We start from the raw sequence: 19,188 nt of genomic DNA, 5'->3' as shown, positions 1-19,188 counted from the left end.
TGTTCTGTAGAAATTATACAGATACATATTAATAAAGCAGTACCAGTGTGAGCTTCACCGTAAGTCCAGAGGTTGCAGTTCAGCCTTAGCATAAAGGAAACATGTTTTATGGTCACAACCAATAATAAAATGTAAGAGATTGATTTAAAAAAAAAAAAAAAAGGGTACCTATCCTATTTTAAAATGTTATGTTTGGAGCAAGAGCAGTTGCAGTTGAGTGGACTACTATATAAGGTCTACTAAATAGCAGCGTGAACCTACTATATAGACTATAGACATTATAGCACATGCTGGGAGCAAGCTAAATACATTTTCCACTAAAGTAATTGCAGTCAACTAACACTTTTATCCAAAGTGGGTTACAGATTTACATTTACTGTACTTTTGTGCCATTTAAGGCAGACCCCCTTGTCCAGAGCGACGTACAAAAGTGATTCGACTCTCTAGCAATGAATAAATCTACACTGGTACACTAGATTCCAAACTTAAGATAAATCAGCCTACAACTGAATATAATTTTGAAAGTGTTAGTTTAAGTGTTTCAGAAAGAGGTAAGCCTTCAGCTGTCACTTGAAGAAAGCCAGGGACTCTGCTGTTCGGACATCTAGGGGGAGTTCATTCCACTACCTTGGTGCCAGAACAGAGAAGTGCCTTGAAGTATACTTACCTCTCAGCCTGAGAAAAGGTGGTACCAGTTGAGCAGTGCTGGAAGGTATCAGACAGAGTGGTGCAGTGCAAGGTTTGATGAGGTCTCCGAGGTAAGATGGTGCTGGTCCATTTTTGGCCTTGTAGGCAAGCATCAGTGTTTTGAATCTGATACGTGGAGCTACTGGAGTGAAGGAAGCGCAGCAGTGGCATGGTGTGGAAGAAATTGGGTCACAAGTCGTGCAGCTGCATTTGGATCATTTGCAGTGGACGAATAGGTTTAGAGGTACACCTGCCAGCAGAGAGTTGCAGTGGTCCAGTCTCGAAATGACAAGAGACTGAACAAGCACCCGATAGTTGGCACATGGCCAGATATTAAGGACCCATTGATGATCGTGAAGATCAACGGCAAGAGGTCTTGTGAGATGGTCTGAAGCGTGGTTGAAGGGATTGGATCCAGAGGGCAGGTGGTGGGATTGAAAGTTTGGATGACTTGCAGTATCTCATCTTTTGTTATGGTTGAGAAGCTTGACAATTAATGATTCCTGGCTGTGTAGTGTAGTCTGGAAGTGAAGGTCTGGCAGATTTCCTCAATCTTCTTATCATAGAAGAAGGCAAAGTCATCAGCAGTCAGGGAGGATGGAGCAGGAGGGGCAGGGGGGTTGAGTAGTGAAGAGAATCTTGTGCAGAGGCCTTAAGCTTTTCCTTGTAGAAGGCAGTCTTGGCAGAAGTCATGTCCGAAGATAATTTGGTCAGGAGTGCACGGTAAGATGCGAGGTCTGCGTCAAGTTGTGATTTTTTTCCACTTTCTCTCTGCTCATCTGAGTTCTTGCTGATTGCTGCGAAAGACTTCTGACAGCCAGGGGGGTGGGACAAGAAGTCTTCTTCTACAGATTAAGGCAAGTCTTCTTCTACAGATGAGCCAGATACAACTTGAGGGATATGAGGTGGCTTGGTGGGGCTAGAATTCTCACTCAAAACTGACAAATCAATAACCCAAAACCGTAATCGATATGTTACTACTGTCCTAATATTAGAGTCAATTTTAACTCAAACTGATCAGTCTCTACGCAACCAATCTGTTTACTTCGAGTAGACCTTTACATGATTCTCCAATTACCTCGTAATAAACACACCAGGTTTTGTCTGGGTCTGTCTCCCCTGGGTCTTCCTTCTTCCTCTTTCACCTTACAGACAGCTTGAGAGAAGGAAAGAAATTTGCAAGAAATAAGAAATAAAAAAAAAAAGTGAACAACTGTTTAAGAGACATTCAGCAAACAGCATATTGAAAAACAGAAAAACAAGCTCTGTCCGTCATTGATGTAGAGATAACATATACATGGTGTTAGCTACAGCTGAATGCACATATACATGTATGCTCTTAGGATAAGTTAAAGAAATTAAAGAATGTCATAGAGATAGATAGATTTCATAGTTCATGTCTAATATGTCCGAACAGTATACAAAATAATAATATATTAATTATTATACTGTATAAATGTTATCAGGGGAAGAAAACAAAAACATGACATAATATTATTTCCAAAATGTGAATTTTTTTTAATGCTGTATTAATATTTTTATTATGTAAAATAATATTGAATTTTATTATGTATGAAATCTTTTGCCACATTCCAGCAACCCTGAACACACATGAATTATTAGGCTAATTATTTACCTCAGATGAGCTACTGGACCTGCTTGTTGAGAATATGTGCAACCTGCATTACCAATGTAGTACACTAATGTTGAGAATTTTGAGAGCTTTTTTTTTTACAAATCAGACCTTTGTGGGTCACAATTGTTACCTGTGACAGACCGGGTATAATTTTAAGGCAGAAAATCAGATATGTGTCACTCCAACTTGTTAATGTGCATACCATTTACTGTACAATGGAAATATTGCATACTATAATGTAAAATATATAACTAATCATAAACCAGATTTGTATTATTGGCTGGCCACCAACAAACAAGGAAGCATAGGCAAATCAGATGTGAAAGATACATTTGAAGCAGCTAATAATTTAATATTAGAATTCTTAAATTTCTCTGTTACACAGATTTTGTTACACAGACATTTGAAGCATCTAATAGTTAAATATTAGAATTTTTCAGTTTCCTTGTTACACAGATTGATGATGACTTGATAAAAGTGTTGGTTTAAAGCCTTAGACTAACAGATACAGAGGCCACACCTCCTTTACTGGGAATGACAGCCACAGACACAAGGCCTTTATTACTGGGCATAACAAGAACAAAAGATCCTTCCCTTTGTTGTCTTGCATTGCACGTGTCCACCAAACAAGTAAATATAAATACATTATTTATTTGGTACTGATGTATTTTTGTACTGTTATTTATTACCACTGTTATGGCTGCAGTATATATTACTTCTGGTGTTGTGGTCATATGTAAATGCTTGAGACCAGATTGCACCAGATCTGAAGGGAGTCAGGCAGTAAAGGGGTGGGAAGAGCTTGAGGAAAGGGGGGGATGGTGAATTTGGAGAGGACCACGTTCACCATCCATGACCCAGAAATGCTGCAGAGGAGAAAATGTAGGATGACAACAGGCTTTGTAAAAGTGACAGAAAAACCAGCCAATCATATCCCACCAGCGGCGAATAGAAGGCTGAGTTGTACTGTAAAGGCGGGGCAGAGGAAGACAAGTGCAGAATGAGGAGAGGAGAGAAAGTGTAAAGCACCGTAGCAACAGAAACATCTCTGCATCCTCTTGTTGTCTGGACCCTTATCCGCCTGAAAGAAAAGGGCCACCGGCTGCTGACTCATCTATTTCTGAGTCCTCTTCTCAGCCTTCCTCTTTTGCATCCTCATCCTCCTCTTTAGCCATGCCTGAGTGTTGGGACGGGGTGAGTGCTCTTGGACTGATTGCGTGAGGGAATGATGGATGTCTGTGTTTGATTATGTGGCCTTATTGTTTATTTAAGGATTTGAGCATGTGCTATTGTGTTTCTTTGCATGCCTATGTGTGTAGGCATTAAAACGAATTGAAGAAAAATTCTTTTGCAGATTTCTGCATTGTGATTGATGGGTCATGGATAAATAGTTTTAGAGAAAATTACACATTTAATATACAATAATATATCTAATTATACAGCAGTATATGAATATGTTAAAAAATCATAGAACACAGCAATGAATAAACCTACAGCAATGCATATTGTATGTATAAATGATGCAATATATAATACTGTAGAATATGAAAATTGCCATGGTGGTATTAATAAGTAATAAAGTATTATAATGGCTGCATTTCACTACAGCATGCTGCTGCTACTTTATATGATACAGCTGAAAAAAAAAAAGGATTATCCATCATTAAATTTTCAATATCATACACACCACTATGTTGGACGCATGTGTGTCATAAGTGAATTTTTCGGGGGAAGAAATCTGTGCTAAGACATCTGTGTATGGCAGTGCAGGTGCAGAGTCATTGGTGTGCATTCCCACAAGACACACACACACACACACACACGCACACACGCACACAAATCACAAATGCATCAGCCGTTGGTATGCGTCAGGGAGTGTTCAGCAGGCAGAGGATGCATGGCTGTTTATGTTTAGATTGATTCAATGAATTTTCACAAAGACAATGTGTCATTGTGTTTGAATGGGTGTATATGTGATAAATAAGCAATTTACGGATGTATTTTTAAACACAAATCTATGACCTTGAGCCGCAAATAACAATTGGTTTCAGGGATTTGGAGGAAAAAAATTTGAGTAAAGACATTGACCTAGAGGACCTTTACTGTCATTCAGTACTAATGAACAACATTTTATTGTATGGTATTCAATACCATGATTGTTTAACTATAATAATTATTCTGCATATTTTCAGCTAATTTCTATTACTACTACAACTATATTTTATAACAACAATATAATAATAATAATAATAATAATAATAATAATAATAATAATAATAATAATAATAATAATAATAATAAAAATCATTAAATTTGGCCGGCTTGGTTATTCTCTAAATACCTGACTGATTTATAGATTCAATCATAGATTTTGACCACCTTAACAAATATTAAGCTATAATTTTTCTCACGTTAACCATTTTTATTATTATTTGTGTAAGAAAATTAATACATTTGTCCATATATATATATGGCTATATATATATATATATATATATATATATATATATATATATATATATATATATATATATATATATATATATATATGATTGTGTCTAATCCCAGGTATCCTCAGCTGTTTTTATAATAGAATTTCTACATTGATTCCTGATAAACTCTCAAAATGAACAGAAAGTGTTTAGATTTGTTGTACAATTGTGTCTATATACATATTTGTGTGTGTGTGTGTGTTAGGAACATGACATTGAGACTCCCTATGGGATGCTGCATGTGGTGATCCGAGGGGCTCCAAAGGGCAACAAGCCTGCTATACTCACATACCATGATGTTGGACTCAATCGTAAGTACTGTGAATAAACGAATTATTAAAATAAATAAATTGTTCATTCATGAAAAAGAAAATCCAAATTATCTGATTTTTATGTTTAATGAGAAACAGTTGGTCAATACAATACATCATACACTTATCTCATAGAGTCCATTTGCCATCTTACATTATTCTATTGTATGTCTATATCCATCCATCCATTCATCCATCCATCCATCCATCCATCTATCAATCCATCCATCAGTCCATCCATCCATTCATCCATCCATCCATCCATCCATCCATCCATCCATCCATCCATCCATCTATTCAAAAATGTAAAATATGAAAACACATAACTTAGAATTAGATTAACCTAATTTTCAAGGGGTGCTGACAGACCTTTTATTTGAACCTCCACAGTGTTAAAAATCAGGACAAACACGTATTGTTACACCTAATTTATAACCATGGTGTTTTGAGAGAAGGTCACACATTCTTCTCACTCTTCTTCTCTTTCTCTCTCTGTCTTTTTCTCTTTCTGTATTCGGGGTGGGGCCCCGGACAAAAGACAGTCAGCTGTGAAACTAAATGCCACAGTAGCATCCATCTGTCTAAGAAAATCTATTTCCTGCTTTCATTCATTTACAAAGAGACGTAGGGGGAGGGGTGGCCGGGGGGAAATAGAGAGTGATATTGCAGAATCTACACACATTCATATCCCTGCTTTTCAAAATCGTTTAGTTCATGCCTTCTAAAAATTCTGCCCATCCTACCCATTACTAATAAATAGATGCTTTAAATATGTTATAAACACACTATGATTGAATGAGCTTGTGAAGGAATGGGTCCTTTTTGCTTGTCACATGTACATTACAGCACATTGAAATTCTTTCTTCGAATATCCCAGTTATGTTAAAAAGCTGGGGTCAAAGATGATACAACACCCCTGGAACACAGTGGGTTAAGGGCCTTGCTCAAGGGCCCAAGAGTGGCAGCTTGGTGAAATTAAGGCTGGAACCCATTATTTTCTGACCAGTAAACCAGAAATATAATCACTGAGATAACATTTCCCATTTGTACAATTTTACTGTGTTTAGTGAAATGTTTCCACAGTCAATACACCATACATCAGTAGCAAGCTTAAGGTCAGTGTCCATATTTTCCTGTTGCCTAGCAATTGTGCGGCATAGAAACCGTGAGTTTGTGTTTATTTACTGCCTTTACCCTGTGTACCTTTCTCTCTTCCTATATCTTTCCATCCATCTGACCTTGCTTGTTCATTAGTATGCGCAGTGAACCCTGAAGCGAGACGAGACTCAGACAATAAGAAATAGACAGAAAGGTCAATATGAGGAATGAGATAAAGCGAGAAATAGGTCAAGAAGCAGGGCAGAAAGATGACTCATGCTCTGATTTTATGACTATTCATCCCTTAGTCAGCATGCGTCCCAGATAAAGAGATTTGCTAGTCTCGATGAAAGTCTCATTTTTTTCCCGTTAAATACTATTTGCTGTGTTTTACACAAATAAACTGTGTTAGTGTGCTAGAACAGTGGTTACGGTTCTGTTCAGGTTCTGGCTCACTGAATTTTTATCTGAAAGAATAATATTTTTAATTATTAAAATGATCAAATATTATATTGTTTATTATGTTTTACCTTTTGATCACCTAGGAAGAACATCTTTGTAGCTTTAACATTATAAAGTAACATAAATATACAATATTTTCAATATTCTAAAAATAGAATAGAAATAGAAATTTCTCTCTTAGGAAATAGAGATTTTGTTTTGCTGAAAAATATTTGAATAATTTTTTAACCAATATACAGTATATATATATATATATATATATATATATATATATATATATATATATATATATATATATATATATATATATATATATAAAACATATGATAAGATAAGATAAGATAAGATAAGATAAGATGTGATAAGATAAGATAAGATAAGATATACATAAAATCAGCATTAAACGGTCAGGAGAAGTGTACTTTTTCAGCTCAGGGGTTCTTTAAACCTCAGCACTGTACTTCATATCAATAGACTGGACACTTATATAAGCATACGCACACTTCTGCAAAGATCAAATGCGTAAAGAACAGCTAAAGCCACTCTTTCTATATCTGCCTCAAATCTCTCTTTCTTTCTCTATTTCTCTCTCACAGATAAGCTGTGCTTCAATACTCTATTTCATAATGAGGACATGCAGGAGATCACTAAACATTTTGTGGTTTGCCATATCGATGCTCCTGGGCAACAAGTCGGAGCCCCTCAGATGCCAGCAGGGTAAACATCTATATGAATATATATCACATATATGATCACAAACACATATATATGATTGCATTCATTCTGATTTCTTTGCACATCTGTCTGAAGGTATCAGTACCCCACCATGGACCAGCTGGCAGGTATGCTGCCAAGCGTGGTGCAGCACTTTGGGTAAGTATAGTTTAAATACCTTGATTTCAAACAAATGAGTATGTGCAAATAACTATGGATTAGAGTGTGTGAGAGTGGCTAGTGATAATAATACAGTATTAGAGCATCATTAGATTCATATCATTATCACTATTAGTATTGTTAGATATTAAATGTTAAATAGATGTACTGATCACCTAATTTAGTTGTTTTATTATTACAATCAATCTTCAGATTTAAGAGCATTGTGGGAATTGGAGTAGGAGCCGGTGCATACATCCTTGCCAAGTTTGCTGTGAGTATCGCTCTTTCCCTCTCTTTCTTTCTTACTCTCACTTTTACTCAGCTGGCTAATATTCTCTAAACCCATCATAGAGAATAGCAGTTGTGGAATAGTATGTAAGATTATAATTCTTTAAATAACATTCATGCATAGAAACAAAAAGGTACACCTAATAAATATTTTTCTCTCACATGTTCTCTCTGTCGTTCTCTCTCACCAGCTGATCTTTCCAGACCATGTTGAGGGTTTGGTTCTGCTCAACATCGACCCAAATGGAAAAGGTTGGATCGACTGGGCTGCTTCCAAACTATCTGGCTTGACCAGCACGTTGCCTGACATGGTCCTACCTCACCTCTTCAGCCAGGTGGACACATATACAAACAAAAAAGTCTGAAAACCTGCTATTAAATATGCTGATTGCTTGATTGAGACTTAATTGAGTCTGTTCAATACTCGATAAGATTTTATCGTCAGTAAGCATATATGCAAAATTACCCTGGAAAAGGAGACAAAATGACAACTTTTTAAAGTCTTTCAGAAAATACTACATTAAAAGCTTTATAGATTGGGCAGTGATGTTCTCCCTGGTACATGCTGATGAATCAGTTTGGCATGCAGCTAAATATAAAAGGGCTGGAATTGAATTTGGCGAAGTTTGTGCATTGATATTCCCATGGGATACTTGAATTTGACATGCAATTCACTAAAAACTGAAAATTCAAAGAAAATTTTTTCGGAAACTGAATCAAACTTCAATCCTTAATGGAGAAGAAAGAAGTCAGATCACAAAGCCTTCTTTAAAGTAAGAAGGTCAACTAGGGTGGTTTTGAAATAGTACAGGACAGACTGAATTATCACCAAGCAAGGCAATGATAAAGTGAGCTATAGGCATAGAAGATACTTCACATCTTTTACACATACTTTGCATCTATAATCTGTAGGAGGAGCTGATGAACAACAGTGAGCTTGTGCAGAGCTACCGGCAGCAGATCAGCAGCACTATCAACCAGTTCAACCTGCAGCTCTTCTGGAACATGTACAACGGGTAATTTGCATAAGAGTGTGAAAGATTTATGCATGTGCAAATGGATGCAAAATTAGACATCATTCTAAATAGATTATATTGGATGTGATGATTTTAGAGGTTGATCGGTCGTCAGTTAATATACAATCATGAAAGACCGAAATACTGCATATATTTCAGATGTTGAATTTAAAACACACAGTGTGATGGTGATTTTAGTAATATATCGGGGATGAAATCAGTCTGTTTTGTCACCCTTTAAGATATTCAATACGGTCAGACATTTTCATTTTAACACATCGGCTGACTTTAAAAGAATCTGTTCATTCAGAACCTGCTTATCGGTGTGAATTGTCTGTGTCCATCATTTAGCCGTAGAGATCTGGAAATGAATCGGAGTGGGACTGTGCTCAATGCAAAGACAATCAGGTATGATTTTATACATCTTTCTTATTCTTTACCTCTGCCTTTTTATTATGTGATTCTCTCTGTTTTTCAATCATTCCCTTTCCACCTCACACCTTCATGTGTTTGCAGACTTTTTCTCTCTTTTTTACTTTCTCTCATCCACATGCTCTCTGCCTCACTCTTTATTCCTCTCTTTACATAACACCATCTATTGTCTCTTTTTTTGTCACTTCCTCACTTGAGAAAATAATTTATAAATAACAATATAGGTCATGCTGCATTTTCAAAAACTTCAGTCCTTATGGATAGCTTTCTTTCAGAAAGTGATACAACCTTCATTCCGTACCGACTGTAGAATTACACTAGCTATTCCGAAAATAGTGCACTTTTGACTTTCCCTCCCTTTTTTTTTTACCTTTCTTTCCACTGCTTTTTCTTGTCTTTCTAGCTCTGTTTATAATTGTATATGCGCTGTGTGTAATCTTGGTCTTTCATTCCCTCTCTCTGTTATGTCTTCTAGATGCCCCGTGATGCTGGTGGTTGGAGATAATGCTCCAGCGGAAGAGGGCGTGGTGAGTGTTTTTCTTTTCTTTTTTTTCCTTTGCACTCCTTCTTCTCCTCACCCACAGCTTTCATAGGTACATGTTGTGTGGGCTAAAGGTATCTCTAATGTGCATCACTAATTAAACACTAACACTGAATTGTCCGGATTTGTGTGAATTCTTTCAGGCTGAGACAAATATATGCGTTCATATCAATCTGTATATTAACCTGAAATAATTTTCTCGCAAGATATATTTAATTTTTATGACACCATTTGATTTTCATATAAAAACTCACTGTGGGGTCCTAAGATACTGATTATGGTGGAAAATATTTTCCAAAATCTATTTTGAATAAAGGACATACCACAAGGGTGCAATACCAAACATCTTACTTTCCTACACATTTTCGAGTCCCTGTGGGTTTTCTGGCAGTCTTTCAGAAAAGCAGAGGCAAGCCAGCCTTCCCCCTCTGTCTTTTTCTCTCTGTGACAGATGGTGCAGGATTTAGGTCAGTCTTCTGGACCATGTGCATGGTCATTTCAAGTTTTACAGCTACGAATGAATCCCGGGTCACTGCTACATCACATCAAATCACATCACATCAAATCAATGAGTGGAAGAGACCAAAAAAAGTAGGGCAAAAAGGAGGAATGAAGGAAGAGGTACTGTGAGATTAAGAGCAGAGGAGGGACTGCATGTGTATGAGAAAGAAAAAAACATGACAGAGCAAGAATTTGAGCTGAATACCACTTGATATTTATCTGATATATATACTATGTAGTGTACAACACAGAAACTTTGTATGTTTCTGTGTGCTTCTGCACATATTAACACCTCAGGGACTGACAGCTGTGCAGCTACTGCTGGAGTGACTAGTGTAGTACTGAAATAACTGGGTCAACACACACACACACACACACACACACACACACACACACACACACACATGCAAAAATCACAACAATCATTCAAAACTAGGGAATTTAAACACATACTGCTACACTTACTAAATCACTTTCGCAATTTTTCCCATGTCTCAACTCAAACATACCTGAGACCCAATACACACTATTCACTACATAGTCAAACTTTTGAGCTTTAATTATTGGAAGCCTTTAAGAAAGAAATTAATAAATTAATAAAATATTTTAACTTTATATACACTGTATGTTGACTTTATGTACTGTAGATTTACACTAAAACAGGTATTTAAAAACAATTAAGGCAATAAATAAATAAATCGGGCCCTTTTCTATGTTAAAAATGATCAAAACCAGTGATTAAGATCTTAAGACATTAACTTTTCCTCCTTCATGCTTTTATGTGCAGATTTATTTGAGTGTTCTTTTTTATCTTATTGGGAGATCTTCACCTAATAGCGAAGCAGAATTCATGCTAGCATGGGTTGTAAGTGTTTCCAGACCACCAGCTGCACACACAGCCTAATGCGGCAATGATCCTTGGCTGTATTTGACCTATTAATATGCTCTTTCCTTTTTTATCTCACGTTATAAATGTAGATACAATGATTCATGGTTTATCACTGTGTTTTGTCAGTTGTCCTCTGGAAGGTCTTCTTTTCTTTTCCTTCCTTAGTTGCTTGTTGTTGCGATTATGGTGTTTGATAGTAAATTAATTGCCCTGTGCCTTTTGTCGTTTTCTCATACAATCGCTTTGGCCTACACTTTTTATCAGAAGTTATTAGTTCTGTTTTTAACAGGTTTAAATATATTACATTGCTCTAAAATATAGTATACTGTGTCTTACATCAGAAAGACTTATAATCAGTTCAAACTGTGTGTCATCGTGTCATATATCTATTTCAAATGTGACTACTGTAGACCAGTATTTCATCCCTCGCTGTTGATCTGCAAAATTTTACCAGTTTAAATATGACTTTCTGGAGTAAAATAGGAATAATCATTAATAATTTCCATCCTTTTTTTTTCTATTCTTAGGTTGAGTGCAACTCCAAGTTGGACCCAACCAACACCACTTTCCTGAAGGTAATCATATCAATATAATGCCAACAGATTCCACAAATAATAATGTTTCCATCTATTAGTGATTTTAAAGGCATACAATGGAGGCTATAACTCCTGAGGTTGTGTGTTTCGTTTCAGATGGCTGACTCGGGTGGACTGCCTCAGATTACACAGGTCAGAATACTAATCCAGAATCAGAATGTGTGCTGTTTCTATTGAGCTTTCTTTTCATGGACTAAATCAGCCCACTGAGTCACTGAAATCAAGCTGACTAAAGCACTTATTTAAACAAAGGTAATAAGTTATGGCTTTAAGACACCCTGTTCCATGTACCAACCCGAGCTCCATTTCCCAGAATCCAAACTACAAAGTAAAAACCTAGGATCTGCAACCACTCAGCTACTTGTTTCTAATCAGCACTGTTTATAAATGCCAAAGACTCCTTGAATCTTGTGTACCTCTGGCATTTTTTTGTGCCCTGTGGAGTCTCATGCCATTAGAAATTTTAATTCTGCTGCAAATATTTGGAATTAAAACTTTGAAACTAAAAGTGATCTGTAGTTGGTTTATAACAGAGTTTAATTTCCAATTTAATTTCCCACATAAGGATGCATGATTTAAATCTAAACATGAGCTATATATAGTCATTTCCTAAAAAAATCATTTAGTCTCTTTTATTCGCATTTGTTTGGATTAGTTTTTTAAATAACAATTTGTTACTTTGCAGGCAAAAGCAGTCGGACACAGAAACGTGGACGAATATTAAAATACACAGCAATTGCATCCAAACTTTTGCATCCTGACAGCACAAAAAAAAAAAGATGCTAACTAAAGAAAAACTCTAATTTCTAAAAGTTAATGATTGCATTAGAAGGGAAACAAAACCCAGCCAAACAAGAACAGTTTAAAGCAGAGACGCCTCAGCAGTTACATTTCTGTCTTAGTGTCTCAAAGCTTTTGAGCTTTTTGAGCCCTTAAAGGAGCAGTTTTTACCAAAAATAGAATTTTAAGTTAATTTTTAATAAAATTGTATTTGTTTATTAGAGATAAGAGGCTAATGTAGCCCGCCTGCAAACTTTATTATCTCAGTGGCAAAAAAAAATTTTTAATTTACAGGTTTTTCCCAATTTTATGGCCTGTAGATTCCCACCTACAAACTTGATCAAAGGTATAAATTAATAAAAAAAAAAAGCTAAATAATTTTATATTTGTGTAGTAGTAGTAGTAGTTTTAGTATTAGTAATAATAATAATAATAATAATAATAATAATAATAATAATAATAATAATAATAATAATAATAAAATGCCATGATCCCAAACTACTCTACTAGAATGGGATTCCAGGTTCAAAATAGCCACATTGATTGCAACAGCAAAGATACTGAAGCACTTTAGCTGATGAATTATATCTAGCAAAATCATACAAATTAAGTGCAGAGTGTATGTATCAATGATCATGATGATGTTATTAATGCTCAAAACCCTGTTTGTGCTTCAGCCTGGAAAACTGACAGAGGCCTTTAAGTACTTCCTGCAAGGAATGGGCTACAGTAAGTGTTATTAATAATTATAATAAATCTTTTTTTTTTTTGCATTAGAACAATACTTGTCTGCTGATTTCATTTGAGATAATCAGAGAAATTCGAATGCATCTCAAAAACAAAACCGAATTGCCTTTAGTCAGTCTGTTTATCATTATCAGGTAGACAGCTTGTGTGTAAAGCTAGTGAAAAATGTGTTTGTGCTTATATTTGTGTGTGTGTGTGTGTGTGTGTGTGTGTGTGTGTGTGTGTGTGTGTGTGTGTGTGTGTGAGAGAGAGAGATAGAGAGATAGAGAGAGAGCGTGCATGTGTAGGTGCTTCTTGTGTGCATAGGAATACATAGTTTTGTTGTAACCTTTCCCTTTTGTGTTTGTGTGCGTTTTCCTGTCCTCTCTCAGTCGCGTCTATAAAGGATCGGAGGATGAGTGGAGGGCCAGGTATTTCCTGTTTCCTCTCCTGCCTCCTCCATCTGAAAATTTATTTTTTTTTTTTTTCACTCTGTCTTCACATCCCTCTTTTCTGTTGTTGTCCTTGTTTGAATGTGTGATTTATGATGGTTTGTTGTCATTTTGCAGACCAACCATCAAATGTCCAATCATTCTCTCTGCATGGCTGACAATGGCAGCTCCGGGCCAAAAACGGAGAAGCTTGTGAAAATAGGTTTAAGCGTCAGAACTGCACGCAAGATAGACAGTATACAATATTGCAACATTGAAATACAGCAGGAGGCTTGCTCAACCAGAACACTTGTGATTGTGTTTTAGCTTGAGAAGCTTGAGAATGTTCTTATGAAAATATTGTATTATGTGTGTATCTGAGAAAGGTGAAAATTTATGGAGATCGAAACCTGAGAACAGACACTTCAGCTGCGAAACTCATGCATCGTTCCAAAGCTGTTCCTCATGCGCCCTTGTTAACATTTTTCTCACTTTTAAAATGTACTACAAATCACACAGATGCTAATTTGTTAAGACTCCAGTCAGCAGTACATAAAAGTGAAAAATAATTACTTACACTATATGGGCAAAAGTTTGTTGAGACCTGTCTTCTTTGAACATACCATTGCACATTTAGTCCCCATTTGCTGCTATAATAACCTCCACTCTTCTGAGAAGATGTTCCACTAGAGTTTGAAGTGTGCTTTTGGATATTTGTGCTCATTCAGCCACAAGGGTTTTAGTAAAGTCAGGTACTGATGTGGTAATTTTTAATGTTATGATTTTCATTTTATGATTGCAATAATTCCAACAATGTAAATGATGGCTAATCTGTTATGAGGATGTTACACAACATTAATTGATAAAATTATATGATACGAATCACTTATAATACAGAATATGTTTTCCTCTTTAAAAAAGAGCTAATTGTTAGTGTTGCTAAATTGTTGTGCAACGAGCCACACTGTTATGGGGAATTTAAAAAATACATTTTGAGGTTGTAATGAAACACTTTCCATAAGTGTATTCAGTAAGTGGTTAGTGAACAAGGGCCTGATAAGAACAGTATTGGAACGTGAGACTGGATTTGCTGTTCGCCAATGCATGAAACTGTTTTTAAAAAAGCTAAAAGATTTTTTATGAGGAAAAAAAATCTTATATTCTGACATTCATTTCTGAATTCAGGTTGATGAACTATTGTATGGAACACTAGCATGCCATCCTAACCACCCTTCTCAATTCATAGAATGCATACAGCAACATCTTATAACTGTTCACACTGCGCTCTCTCTCTCTCTCTCTCTCTCTCTCTCTCTCTTTCTATCTTTCTATTTCCCCCTCTCAGTGCCCTCCGCCAGTATGACTCGTCTGGCGCGCTCTCGCACTGCCTCTTTGACCAGCGGCGGCTCCGTGGACGGCTCCCGCAACCGAGCATGCACACACTCAGACAGCACCGAAGGCGTGGGCCAGCTCAGCCATACCATGGAGGTGTCCTGTTGAGCTTACACACAGACACACACACACACACACACACACACACACACACACACACACACACACACACACACACACACACACACATATGTGTAGATGGAGGGCATGAAACAGATAGCAGTAGGGACTGAGTACAAGGAAAGAGCAGAGCTTTGTTCCTCTGTGTGTTTCTGTTCAGTAAAACCACACACTCCTCCAATCTTTCTCCCGCTTGTTTCATGAATTCTGTTCTTGCTCAAAGTGTATTCGTGTTTTTTGCTCCAGTGTCTTCCTCTGTACTGCTTACACATTTGAGCCCTAACAACAACTCCCTTTATTCCCTGCTCTTATGTCCTATATCCAAGAACGACTGGTGGCTTAAGATAGATTTTGAGTAGAGAGAAAAGAGAAAGAAAAGAGAATAAACAGAAAAAATGGGGAGCGTTGTTTTCTAGTGGAAAAACTGGAGAAATTTATGACTAATCAATGTGTGCTTTCATCCACTCAAAAATAAAAAAAAACATAAAAAGTCTGCATAATCGTCCTGACATTTTCACCTCCACTGTTGCAAAATGTGTACGAGTTTTATTAAAATTGAGATGAATGCGTTAGTGGTAAAGTTGCTCCTGTGGTGTTGTAATATCTTATAATGATGAAATGTATTAAAGCAACATAAGTTCTGGATTCACAGTGCAGGCAGTATCAAGCTAGCTGTCTAATATTATGTAGCTAGCTAAAAAGACAAGGAAATACACTCATTAGATTAAATGACAAAAAAAAAATGCATACCCCCAAGGTTTACAGGTGCGCTTTCTTTTTATTCAGTCTACTCAAGTTACCATTGGCCCAGAAATATGGCTACTCTTGGGTCTGTTTGATGTACTGTGGGACTTTATTCATGCATTTCTCTTTTTAGGGTTTATAAGCAGGTAGCAAGTTGAGGGATGTCCTGTGGCAGCTTTCTGTAATTCGAGCTCTCTAGATTGTTTGGTTATAACCAATCAGGCTTAAGGATGTCAGTTCTTAGCCAATCATCACAGCTCATTTGCTTATGCGTTCAAAATGCTACACTACCTTACGTTCCTTTCCCTACAAAAGCAGTTAAAGGTGTTGTGCATCTTGATATATGTTGTTTTGGCATTAAACTATTGCAGTGCATTGTGGGATGTCAATAGGTATACATGATTTCAGATAGTATTATATAACTGGAAAACTATAAAAACAGTAAAATCGTGTCCACTACCCTGCCCAGTACTACCTGCATACTCGTTATAGTGTATATATATATATAGTATTAGTAGTAATGACTACTTTATCTACACTTAAGTAGGTTAACTATAGGTCTAGCAGTGTAAAAATTCAAGTGCACTGTAGTACTTAACTATAGAGCTTTAGTATACTAATGGTAGTGCACTCCTCAGAAAGAGGCTACAACCTATTAACTGTAGTATACTCAGCGAAATGTGTACAATCTCCTCTCATGAACAATCCATCCAAATCTAAGTTTCTAACTGAAATGCTGTCTTTTCTAAAGGTAAATGCTCAGTAACTCACTGCTCTACCAGTGACTGCTCCACCTGTAGTACACTTACTGTGTAATAATGCACACTTCTATAGCTGTTTTTAACTTAAGTGTCCTCTTTGAAGGAAACATAATATTTACAGTGTACTACTTATAAAATATTACTCTAATAACTATTTTATTTCTATGTACTCATAATGTGCACACATTAATTCTAGTGCACTAGATGTAGTGTGCAATATGTGACTAGTGATTACTATTTGACTTTATTGTTGTATTGTAGTGTACACTCCTTCATCCAGCTCTGGTACACTTTACCCACCGTTGACATACGGTGCACTACTTTGCCAAAGTATCCTGGTAGTGCAGTCTACTACAGTAATTTCAGTGTGTACTACTCTGAAAGAAAACAGATTATATTTTAATATGCTCATCGTAGAGTGCACTCCCCTCTTGCATGGAAGTGGTTTTGCCTGAGATCGGTTCTTTACGGTTTCTTTTCTGTAGACAATCACCCTTCAAATCGAACCAAACCGGAACCGCGAACTGAGGCTGAAACTGTGTGCAGATGGAGAGGTAATAAGTCATAAGCCAGTCTGTGGAACTGGAACATGTCAAGGCTGCGACCTTGTTTCCTTGTATTTTATGTTTACCAAAGCAACACTAACAGACACACACTCACTCACACACACACACACACACACACACACACACACACACACACACACATTGGGTACTGTAATCAGATAAATCTTCAGAACACATTCTTACAACAATATAATTGCATTCTACTCTCCTTTGGCTCCCTGATAAACAAATGAATATAATAATGAGCTGCATTTCTAAGCACATGAGCTGTGAGATGATTGGCTAAACTGTTCCTGATTGTGTATGAAATGAGAATGGTTTTGCACTCTCATTGTGTTCCCTCACATTTCACAAACACCTCAAGTTCTCTCCCATTTGCCTTACTGAATGTCACTTTTCTCACCTTCCTCAATCGTAGAGGAAGTGATCTATTCACTACTGCAGGGGTGTTTCCTGTTCATTTGTGTCTGTGAGGGGCGGGGCTTTCTGGAGCGTCGTGCTCCAAGCTCAGAATGTAGGGCAAATCCCAAACTCACAAAATTCCCTATCCCTTAAAAACTCAAAGTGCCCCGTCCCTTACAGACGCTTGCAGTCGCCCCAAAGGGCTAATCGACTCCTCGTTACCTTGTTATTGTCGAGGCACCACTCCTAGTGCAGACCTAGAGTGCACAAACTCTGCGTATGCCGTCCTAATAGAACCAATATGTCAGATTTAAAATAAATTGTCTGTTGTAGGTTATCTGAAAACGAGAGCAAGTGTGTGTATGTGTGTGTGTGTGTGTGTGTGTGTGTGAGTGAGCAAATGTGGTAGCCATGAAGGGTGTCTGAGTATTTGGAGGGCATTTGACTGTGAAACATTTATATTAGAAACAAGGGAATGAGGTAATCATGACACTAATAACTGAAATAATATTGCACAAGTGTTAAACTGTAGCTCAGAGTGTTTAAAGCATGTGTAAACAAATCTAACTATAATGTAGAACAGAAATAGAACAAAGCTCAAAAAAACAGATTTAGGCTTAACATTGAATTCAAGTGAAGTAATAAAATGAATGGGTTTTATTAACAAGCAAAACTCGAGTAAAAACAGACTAGGTTTCAGCCACCAGTAGAAGAACAGTTATTAAGTTCTGAAGACTGATATATCGAATAAGATGTACGTTTCTCCTGCCTCTGTTTGCATGATAATGTATAAAACCTAGACTGTATTTTATTATTTCTGTCTGCTGGTTTTTAAGCATGTCTCCTGTTCTCCACATAGCTGAGTGTTTCCCATCACTGATCTGAGATCAGGTTTTGTCTTTGACAATGTAGTAAACAGAACTGATGACAGATTTGACATGATCTAGCATGTTGTCAGTGTGGCTTCATCCCAAACCACGTCGACTACTACTACTACTAGTTCTACTACTAGTACTCTGGGTTCAGCACTCTGTGACCTGCTTTTCACTTCCTGAACTTCACCTTAGCACTCATCACTCTCTTCTTGCTGTAGATATTCGCTGTTTGTAGATGCTAATAATAATAATACAAGCAAAAAGAATTGCTTTGTCTTGTGAAGGTATACAGTTCACATTCCCACAGCCCAACTTATTACTATTATTATTACTATTATTATTATCCATCATTTTGTATTGAGCAATAAATAAGTTATTGTGTTTTTGAGATGGTTCTTTCTTTCAGAACTCTAAAAGAAGTTTGTAGAGACAGTAGGACTGAACCTTTCCTGCCTGATTAAAAACAAGTATTCATGTAAAATGTAAATCTCCAGTATATAGAAGCCTTCAATATATGTGTACTGATCATGTAACAATGACAAATAAACAAGAAAGCAACAATAAAA

The 19,188-nt window shown here is 36.7% G+C and overlaps 1 protein-coding gene across 8 annotated transcripts in view; it reads left to right on the top strand.

The window, feature by feature from the left end:
- The window catches only part of ndrg4 (NDRG family member 4), a 39,054-nt gene extending 19,866 nt beyond the window's left edge, over positions 1-19,188 (top strand). For 4 of the 8 annotated variants that reach the window (XM_083561083.1, XM_083561079.1, XM_083561085.1 and 1 more), the window contains 13 exons: positions 5,021-5,126; positions 7,283-7,403; positions 7,497-7,559; positions 7,773-7,833; positions 8,042-8,185; positions 8,763-8,866; positions 9,218-9,274; positions 9,774-9,825; positions 11,757-11,804; positions 11,922-11,957; positions 13,283-13,334; positions 13,724-13,762; positions 15,108-19,188. In XM_083561083.1, the coding sequence (XP_083417209.1) occupies positions 5,021-5,126; positions 7,283-7,403; positions 7,497-7,559; positions 7,773-7,833; positions 8,042-8,185; positions 8,763-8,866; positions 9,218-9,274; positions 9,774-9,825; positions 11,757-11,804; positions 11,922-11,957; positions 13,283-13,334; positions 13,724-13,762; positions 15,108-15,262 (1,038 nt within the window). In that variant the 3' untranslated portion in view covers positions 15,263-19,188. The remainder of the gene's footprint in view (positions 1-5,020; positions 5,127-7,282; positions 7,404-7,496; positions 7,560-7,772; positions 7,834-8,041; positions 8,186-8,762; positions 8,867-9,217; positions 9,275-9,773; positions 9,826-11,756; positions 11,805-11,921; positions 11,958-13,282; positions 13,335-13,723; positions 13,763-15,107) is intronic. The other 4 variants (XM_083561086.1, XM_083561082.1, XM_083561084.1 and 1 more) reach the window with 1 other exon arrangement.

Source organism: Silurus aristotelis, assembly GCF_946808225.1.
Source record: "Silurus aristotelis genome assembly, chromosome: 14".
In the NCBI taxonomy this organism is placed as follows: domain Eukaryota; kingdom Metazoa; phylum Chordata; class Actinopteri; order Siluriformes; family Siluridae; genus Silurus; species Silurus aristotelis.
Note: the sequence above shows the minus strand (reverse complement) of the source record. Positions and strands in the feature narration are given on the sequence as shown.